Source organism: Fringilla coelebs, assembly GCF_963513975.1.
Source record: "Fringilla coelebs genome assembly, chromosome: 11".
NCBI classification, from domain to species: Eukaryota; Metazoa; Chordata; class Aves; order Passeriformes; family Fringillidae; genus Fringilla; species Fringilla coelebs.
The window spans coordinates 17,869,343-17,879,660 of NC_140037.1; the positions used below are offsets into that span (position 1 = coordinate 17,869,343).

Below are 10,318 nucleotides of genomic sequence, written 5' to 3' on the forward strand. Positions count from 1 at the left end.
ATAAAAACATAAGCCATGCATGAGGCTAATAATATCTGCATTCATGCATAATAAAATAGGGCTATTTGAACCATGAAAAATGAGGCTATTTGGGAAGCAGTTTTCCTTCTGCATCCTCATCACCATTTAGCACCTCAGGTCTGGCCAAGCAAATCAGAGATAAACCAAACTCACAAAAGCACCAGGAGGTGACATTCTAGATGAATCCAACCCTCCCAATTTCACTTCCAGCTCACGATCCCCTGACAGTGCAGGTGCTGAGGTCCCTCCCCACACTGAGCATGACAGTACTTCCCTTCCCTGATCAGGTTTCCAATATGCCCTGAAGAGACCGGCACTAAAAATAAACCTTGATTTCTATTTCAACCCCTGCACACGGCTAATACCCTTGGCCCCTGCCAAGGCTGGCAAAGAACCCACTGCTGTTCTTAGTAAACCTCATTAGGGACTGAAGCAGCTCCATCCCTTCACCCAGACCTTCCATCCCATCCCATCCCCTGCCCCGTGGCCGTGCCCCAGCTGGACACTGCCCCCTTGCTCTTCCCTTCCCTTGTGGAACTACAGAGAGAGCAGAATGTGCTGACTTTCACAGCAATCCTTCTGCTTCTTATGATTTAATGACTTGTTATGCAAAGCAAACAAAAAAATCCCAGACTAAGCTTCTGAAATGGGGGGTGTTAGGAGGGCTCCTGAATGTTAAGCATTGTTAGGATTCTAAGTGTGTCCATAAAAGTTTAAAGCAGGTAGCAAGAAGCCAATAAGTAACCCATGAATCTAAAGTGAGCCTTCCAGCAAAATATCTGATTTTATAGCAAACTGTGCCAGATCTGCAAGGCTCCGTTCTTGTCTTGTTCCACTACAGGGAGCTACTGTTTGCCAGTAGGTGTTCAGATCCTTTAAAAATTTTGTACATACTTTTAGGAAAGATGAGGAAAGTCAGCATTCAAGTTTGAGATTTCCATGCACTGCCTTTTAAGCTGATTTCCAATCATTAATTAGCATAGGTTAAGACAAACAGATGCAAGATCATATGTTTGAAGCTTTAAGAAAAAATAGGTATTGGTTTTTACACCACTACTCCTTGTTCAGATGACACCAAAGGAAGGATGCAACTTCACACAAACAAATGGACAACACAGAAAGTTTCTAATGATGAAGAAAAAGCCTCTCTGTGTGCATTCCTCTTTTCCCTGTTTTCCCCTTTTCTATCTTTCCCCATTGATCCTCACATCCCATCTTTGGGCTGCAAGGAGTGACAGGCTCCACAAACAAACACGTGAGCTTCCCTGTAGGCACCTTCTGACGGACCAGCTGGGAGGCAGATGGTTCTCCTGTTTTGTCTGGGCAGCCACCAGATGGGGAGCACAGAGATCTCCAGAAAGCAGTGCACACTCTTAGCTTCAGCAGGCTAGAAGAGCTTCCTGTTGTCTTATCCCTATCCCAGACTCCATTTGCAAACTTTGTGCTATATTTATTCCCTACATGGGATACCTATTTTACTACCTTTATGTGCTTTCCTCCCTTTAAGACCACTTCAGCTAATTCTGTCCAACATTCTGGTTTTACTCCCAAAGTTCAAGGTAGTTCAGGGTGATTTCTTCAGTTCATCACAAGTTTTGAACCCACTGACACAAGCATTCCTTTGCAGTATATGTATTAGCAGCTCCACAAGTAAGTATTTGAGACATACTTGGAAGAACTTAAGCAAGTATTTTATTTTTACTTATCTTTAAACATCCACATTCAGATTAAGACCCAGAAATATTTTTTTTAAATCACAGAATTAAAAAAAAAATACTTATTTCTTATAAGGAAACCTGCAAAGATACAGCTGAAGCAATTTCAAAGACATATTATGAGACTCATACGATGTACTCAGCCTAGGGCATGACCAGAAAGGCACCAGGAAGGTTGCTAGTTAATTTTTCCATTGATCTCTGCACACTTTGCCCTAGGGAAAGCACATAATCTAAACCAAACTTGACTGTAATATAAGCACAGACTAAGGAATTTAAATTTGTCCTTAACAGAATTAGCAGCCATCTCCTGAAACGTTCTACAGTCAGAGATGTTACACCATTGCTCAACAGCCACACCATCCTCACTACCTTCAGCTGTCTGAACAGTACTGAAAACACACCTGTGGAATCTCACTGACTCCCACTGTCACTTATTCCCTTATTTTAACCTCCCTTACACTGCTCAACCATGAGTTATGCTTCTTGCTACTTAATGGAAAAAGCAACTGCCAGTACAATTCTCAGAAAGGACAAAGACATGTCACCAACTCTTGCAGAAGCCATCATAAGGTTAGTAAGAAGCACTGTCTGTGCTGTGCACACAGGGCTGACAAGATAAATCTATCTCCTTCTCTGGAAAAGACACCTGGCTTCCACAATTTAAGGATCTTTATTAATGAGGTGTATTATTATTCATGTCTTGAAAGAAATTAAGTGGAATGACAGCAGAAGCTCCTCTCTCACAAAGACCCTTGTGAACCTTCTCAAGTTTAGCTGAAGTATTTACCTGTTTCTGCACACTGGAAATTCCAGAGTATCCTAATACACAGCACTAAAATGAAAGCAGTCTACACAATGAATATGCCCTTAGACAATTTCAGGTGGATTCATTGTGAAATTTACTAGTTATGTGACATCAATGCTTGTTTATAGGGGTTTATAGATTTAACGCTCTCAACTGGACAGAACTAGATACAGGTTTAACAGCTAAAGAAGGACCCAAAAGGTAAAATGGAAGATTATCAATAACCAGTCTGCTGTACAAATAATTGTCTCTATTTAATAGCACTGCCCAGTGTCTCAGGAGTACATATGTTGTCCCTCAATGCAGGACTGGCTTCACAGATGCCAGAGCAGTCCCACTTTAACCTCCTCTGCACAGCTCAGTTCCCACTGGAATTCTAGCTCAAGCATTGGCAAAAGCAATGGACAGAAATCAGCTCTCTGCTTTACTCCTCCAACTCTGGGGGCTGCCTAACACTGACTCCTCTTCACACTCCTGCAAGCCACGGCAAAAAGTAACTTCAAGACAAGCCCTTGCTCTCTTCTCTTATTTCACATCTGTTTTTTTCATTGTATTGTTTCTTTCTCTTGCCGTGCACTATCCCTAACACTGGCAATAGCTAACTTCTCTCCATGACTTCCCTCTTTCCTGAACAGTCTGGGGTTTTTTTGCTTGCTAGAAGCACGGCCTTGAAAACGCTTTTGTCCTCTTGTTTGCAGGCTGTGCCTATTGTTTAATTCACCCAGCCCAAACAATGCCAGCCCAGAGCACAGCCTAGCACTGCGAGTCACAACGGACTCCAGACAAACCCTGGGAAAACTCCATTTTGAGCTTTCTTTTGGTGCAAGGATAGCAGTTCTTTTGCAAGACAGCAGTGAAAACTACTGCTTTTGCATTTGACACTTGATGAATTTCTCATGGAAAATTTAGAGCTCATTCAAACCCTGTCTGTGTGTTTCAGAAGGAGAGACTAGTGCTGGCATTTACCCCCAACAGGCCAGTCTCAAATCACTCAATACAGAAAGTGCTGCAGGACACTGACAGGTCCACAGTGTGTTTAATGCAGCAAACCCTCTGCCTAAAGCAGAAAAGGGGGGTGTAAAATGTGAAAAAAAAAAAAAACCTGCAAATTTTCTTAAAGCTGTACAGTTCACCCAGCTAATTAGAAAATGAAGGCTCTGGGACACTCCAATGTGTGCAATGTAAGACCCCAGCAAAGTAACCATGAATCAGTCCCTGCCTCAAAGAGCTTGAAGGATAAGTGAAAAGTGGCAAATGGGTGTAAAAAAAGCAAGCACGAAAAAAGAACTAAAGAGACAAATAAAGAGACCGTATTTCTTTCTAAATTCATTACCCAATGGCAGAAAGTCTTTTCAAGAAATCTGAATGTGAGTAAGGTGACACTCACTGATCTGGTCTGGAGATGAGTGTCCTTGGTTTTAATGTCCAGAACACAACATACAATAATATTGATCAGCTCTTTGCTGCAAAAACATTCCTCTAAGAAGTTCTCTTGGCAAAATTAAACAGAGGATAAGGTTTGAAATTAATAAATTAATGAATTCTATTAAATTATATTCTTTAAGTATAAAGATCCCTACAGTATTTCTATATTCTTGTAGCCAAGACCTCTTGGGCTTGGGAGAGGAATTCTAACACTCGGAAGCTTTGAAACACTTGCCTAGAGAACAAGGCACTACAATATCTATTCTCCCTCCCAAGATTCAGGTCAGTGCATTTAAACAACAGAGAGTGTCTGTAAATTAAGAGTCAGTTAAGTACTCATAAAGGAGTATTTCAGAAGTTCCTGTGAATTATGAAGGGAAAAAACCACTAGGAGAAAAGAGAGAGGTACTCAGCATGGTACCAGTGGTAACTGCTTTCTTCAAAGGCAACATCAGCTGGGGATCCTTCATCTAGAAAGCAGAACTTCCAAAGTGACTAGAATATAAAAATAATTTAGTCGAAAACAAATGTCAAGCAACCCTGTCAACCTTCCTTAAAAGCAAAGGCTTGTGTCCCTTTATGCACAGGCATTATGCAGCACAGTGGAGGTTTCTGCCTCTTTCAAACAAAAACAATTCTGAGCAACACTTTTTTCTTCCATGAACCCCACACTCCAAAAAACTTAAACCACCAGCATCAAGAAAGGTTTTGATTATTGGACAGGCATATGCAAACACACTGAAAGCATATCATCAATTAAGAATAACGTGGTTGTAAGCTGCATAATTGGAAGCTAAATGGCACTAATTTATTTGTGGCAGACAAGAAATTTGCAGTCCTAGTTGGATTTTAAAGTACCACAAGTAATCCGATAAGTCATATTCACAGAAGTCATTAAAATTGCATGCTCAGAATTTTATTTGTCAGGGTGTCCTTTCACAGGAGGACTGCAAGCATCTCCAATTATTTCATTGAATTTAAAGACAACCAGCAGCTTTTGATACCCCTATTATTATGACTAACCTAAATTATTTTTTCCATTTATCTTACAGTAACCCATACTAACCCTTCTTTATTGTCTTATCACCCTTAAGAACTGAAAATTAATAACAGCATATCAGTACTGCCCTGTTTTCTTTTTGAAAAACATAACTGTATGAAGCAGCAGCAGCCCTTCATTCCAGTCACATTTTAAGACTATGCACAGTTAGGGATAGTGTAAGCCACAGCTTCTCTGGGCTGTCACTATTGGAGTTATGACCCTTGCAAGTCATTATTTGCTGAATACTTTAATCTGAATTGAAGCATGGAAGCCAAATTTATATTCTGCAATTTCAACACATGAAGAAATATGTAGAGAATGGAACACTTGACACAAGAAACTGAAAAAAATATGCTGTATATGCACATGGTTTGGGTGGTTTTTTGTTTGTTTGCCTTTTTCTCCTTACAGCAAGGAGCATATCGCTCCTGAATATATTTGGAGAAATCTCAAGAATTTAAAGTTTTAAATTCTAATAAAACCGTTTATAAACCACTTACAACTGGAAGTAATCTTCAGAATGCTAAGCACCTCAATACATAGCATTCATCTTTCTGAATCAGCATGAAATTATCCCTACCCTATATGATTGTATTTCCCTGAACAAAAAGAAAATGAAATTAGAGCTCATAGCCATCACAATTACATTAAGTTCTCAGCCTGATTTGGGAATGTTCTCTCACCACTGAGATCTACATGAAATCCAATTTCTGTGCAGTTCTTTGCACTTATTGCCTTGGCACTCTGCAAAGCAGTCTTACTACTTTCATGCAGGGAAAAAAAGATGAAGCACAGAAAACCCTTAGAACTTTCTCCAAAGTTCTGAGGAGTTTGACAAATCAAGAGATTGAAGCCAACCCCAGTGATCAGGAGCTGAATGCCCCAGTGACGGGCTGCCTTTGCTCTGCAGATGGGACCAGTACCAGTCACTCATTCAAACATCACCAACTAAGACAACAACTGAATGCTCAAGATGCTTTTCATGCAGCACTCCCACACTGTGAGAAACCTGGCAAAGAAATTTCCTTGTCTTGCTGCTTCCCAGGCAAGATCTAAAGCCCACCTCTACTGACAGGCACACTGCCAATCCCAAAGACTTTAAAGGATCCAAACTCCTAAGTAAATTCTTTCTGTCTTCCAGCAAGCAGCTCTGACACACAGGTCAACTCATCAATTGTCTGACAGACGCGTCTGGATCCCAAATAATTTCCTCTGACCGTCTTCTGTTGTGGGACCAAGACCGTACCCAAGAGTTCTCTAGCACCTCTACAGGTGTTGGTGCAAACTTGTGTTCTGATGTTTTATAACTGTTATCTAGAGACCAGATAAATCTGTGCATGTCCCTGACTACTTGCCTGAGCAATGAAGTTGCACTATTAGTTATCCATCCATCCTTCTTTTCATGCCAATTCTGTGTACATGCACTTGATAAAGCTACTCCTAAGAACTGTGGTCTGGGCAAAATGGACAAAGCCAGACAATGCCACTTACACAGGGAGAAAAAAACTGATTACATGAAATGAAGATATGTTCTATTAGAAAACTTCTAACCAGGTCATGGAATTTATGCCTGCAGCTAGATTAGCTCAAAAAGGCACTTTATTTTTTTCCCCAAACCTGAGACAGGCTTCCCAAAAGATGATGCAGGTCTTGGAAAGGAAAATATGTAAGAACAGCATTCAAATATACTGTTTTGAACAACCTTTGCAACAGCAATTCAATACGTGAGTGGAAATCCTGGCAATAGCACAGGAATACCAAGCTCTAGTAAAAAATCCAAACATTCTCTACCACTCATCCTATGAAAGACAGGACTTTTCAGTATTCCAGTGAAAATGAAGACAATAAATGTAGGCTACAGCAGCTTCAATTACAGGTATTTTTCCTCTGATTACCCACACCACTGAAGGAAAACCTCACTTACTGGATAAAAAACAAGTACCCGACTATTCCCCTCTTCTCACATCTTAACAAGCTCAGCAGTACTTATGGCATTAGAATAGGATCAAAAATTCCTCTTCATCCCTGAGGGATGACAGCAGCAAGCATGGATAACAAAAATGGGGTAAGCAACTGCCATCTATCCACTGCTGGTTCAGTGTACAACTACAATGTTAGGTGATGTTCAGAAACCTTAACTGCCTTCTAGTTGTGGTAGCAGATTCTGCTTTTTGTCATCCACATAAAGGAAATAAGATTGGACAAGTGTGTCAAGGCAGAAAATTATTACAAAGGAACTGCAGAACTGGCACTGCAGGCATGAGTTGGCCCGCAGAATCTTAATTACAGTTGATACTCTCTCAAAGAAGGAGAAACACCTTTTCCTTACCTGAACACTAGACTGAATTTAAGAGAATATTTTTCTTGCCAAACATACAAAACTGGAAGTTAGTTACAAGCGGCACCATGGGATTCTGTGTGCCAGGACTAAAAATTAACAAGCACCAATCACCCACAGAGCAAAGCAGTATCAAGAGGCCGGTCACAGAGAGCAGAAGTGAACAGAACAAGAACCCAGAAGTGTCCTTTAAAAAGGACCAACTAAGGTACCTATGCAGAAGGGGACTATACAAACAGTATGTACACACACCTCTTAGCCAGGCTGCCAGAGAGAGCTGTGGTTTCTCAGCAAGATTATCTTTATTTATTGTCTTTAAATGTGAGATTCCCAGACACAAGTTCACTGACAAACGGCTGAAGGCACACAACACTATTTATTTTTGCATTGATGTTTGCTCTCCAGATTGATTAAGACAGCAAAGTACACAACTGCCCACAGAGCAGCAGAAACTGGCTCCAAGCATTCTTGTTAGCAGGTATTTTGGAACTGAGGAGTCCCCCACGCAGCCAAGTGAGCTCAGACAAGCAGGAAGTTCTATCCCTCCCCAAACACGCCGAAGGGGAGCGTGGGACTGAACGTCGAGGTTCCTTTGGGTGTCTTTTTTTTTTTTTCTACATCTTCTCCAAACAGCTGCGATATCAGACTTGGCTGCTGCTCACAACTTCTCCAAAGAGCAGCAAATACTGTGGCAAATTATCCTGCAAATTCCACCGTCAACCACTGGATTGCAAGGATGATTTCTAAACATCATTTGCTCTCTCCAGGGAGTGCTACTGACTAGAAGTCGGGAGCAGAGCTGCAGCAGCCTGCGAGCTCACAGACAGCATTGATTCACTGCACATTAGCACCGAGTTTATCTTTGAGCACATAACTGCTACAAATGCATTCTATGTACACTGAAGTTCAGATTCTGGTTCAGTGACTTCTACCCCCTCAGGGAAAAAAAAAATCAAGGTCTAGCCTTTCCAGGATCTACGGAGGGGGGGTTGTTTTTTCAACATGATGTGCATACTACAGCATGTGCATATCTGAAGGGAGATGGAGCTGCCTGGCCCATGGAGCATTTCCTCTGTGATTTTGGGACTAAATCTAGGCCATGACAGCTGTAACCAAATATGGGTGCCCATCCTTAGAAAAACTTAGCAGCCACCATGTAAGTGCATCCCATATGCAAAATAAAATTCAGCAGTTTGAGCAGAAAGAATAAGGTTCAAACAGACACAGCCTTTGCAGGTGAGGAGTGCTATCTTTTGGCAGATCTTTATCCTTCTGAAGCACTAAACTGTCTTAATTTTGAAACAGAAACAAAAAGTAATTAAATAGTATTTCCAACACCCAACACACTGAAGAAGAATGCCAGATGAGAACTGTGCATTCAGGACCCTTTGCCAGCACTCCTCTTTATGTAATTATAGATACACTGAAAACAAATCATGCAAGAGGCTCTCAAGAGTAGTTGCTGCACCTAGTCCTAGTTAGTTAGCTTAGATCAAACCACAAGTCTCTTTACTTACTGTTTTTTTGTGACTGAGATAAGTAAATGTTTATCTTTTCTAATGCTCTCCCACAAAGCTTTTGCATGGAGATGTACCACGAAATGTTGCTGCAAACACATATCGTGCATGCAAAATACTCATTGCAGAGTATATTATTAAGGATCTTAAGAATAAATAGGCACATAAGCACAGCCAAAGACAAAACCAAAGCAGAGCTTCTTCAGCCCTCTTATAACACCAGTTTAAAAAAAAAAAAGTGAAAAGTAAAGTCGGGAATTATTCAATCTTTGATTAAAAATCAGTGCCAGGGGCTGTCTCTGCCTTCTGCACTCGGGACCGAACACACCGCTGGGGCAAACGCTCTGAAAGCAAGAGTCAGCACAGACACCGCCAAGTTGGGGAACCGGTGAAAAACGGGCGGCTCGTGTAACGCAGCCTCCCCGCACCGCCTGTGCTGAGCCCACGAGCTGCGGGAGGTCCCGAGGCAGCAATCACCGCCCGGGGCTGCGGGAAGCGCGGACCGGCGGGGAGCGGGCCGGGGCCGCGCAGCCCCGGCGGCCTCCACTCGCGGTGCCCCTTCCCCGCCCCGGGACGGGGCCGGACGTCCAGCAGGGCGGCCGTGGGGGGGCAGCCGGCGCCAGCCGCGCCCTTGGGCCGCCGGACCCCCACACACCCCCCGTGCTACCCCTCCCTGCCCGCTCTCACCCATCTGCTCCCGCAGCCCCTTCAAGGAGGAGGAAGAGGAGGAAGCGCAGGACGGGGGCACCGGACCGCCCTCCGCCATCTTCAGCGCCGGGCCGCGGGAGTGCCGGGCGGGCCGCGGGGCGCGGGGCGCAGTGCGCAGGCTCCGCCCGCTCCCGCCCCCGCCCCGCCGGCACCGGGAGCGCTCCCGCGTCCATCCGGGGCGGCCGCGGCGAGCGCTGCCTCGGGCTGCGCTTCCACAGGGACCGGGCTGCTGGAGCGGGTCCGGCCGGGGGCAGGGAACCTCCTGCAAGGACTGGGGAACTGGGAGAGACCAAAACTGGGGAACTGGGAAAGACTGGGAGTCTGATGAGCAGCGGCTGAGGGAGCCGGGGGGCTCCAGGAGGCTCAGGGGGGATCTGATCACCCCTGACGGGAGCGTGCAGTGAGCTGGGGCCGGGCTCGTCTGCCGGGTCTGCACGGAGAGGACCAGAGAAAGCGGCCTTAAACGGCGACAGCAGAGATTCAGATTAGGAAAAAAAATATCCACTGGTCAGGTGGTCAGGTGATGGAATAGGCTGCACAAGGAGGCGGTGGAGTCACCGTCCCTGGAGGTGTTTAAGAGATGTCTGGATCTGGCACTGAGTGATGTGGTTTAGGATCATGGAATTGTCAAGACTGGACGAGACCTTCACGATCTCAAGTCCACTCAAAGCTGGCACTGCAATCACTAAACCACATCACCCAATGCCAAATCCAGAAACCTCTTAAATACGCCTTTGGTTTAGT

The 10,318-nt window shown here is 43.9% G+C and overlaps 1 protein-coding gene across 8 annotated transcripts in view; it reads right to left on the reverse strand.

Annotated features, from left to right (window-relative positions):
* The window catches only part of MAP7D3 (MAP7 domain containing 3), a 42,397-nt gene extending 32,740 nt beyond the window's left edge, over positions 1–9,657 (reverse strand). For all 8 annotated transcript variants that reach the window (XM_084213315.1, XM_084213316.1, XM_084213318.1 and 5 more), the window contains exon 1: positions 9,554–9,657. In XM_084213315.1, coding sequence (XP_084069441.1) covers positions 9,554–9,632 — 79 coding nt within the window. In that variant the 5' untranslated portion in view covers positions 9,633–9,657. The remainder of the gene's footprint in view (positions 1–9,553) is intronic.
* Between the last annotated feature and the right edge of the window lie 661 nt (positions 9,658–10,318).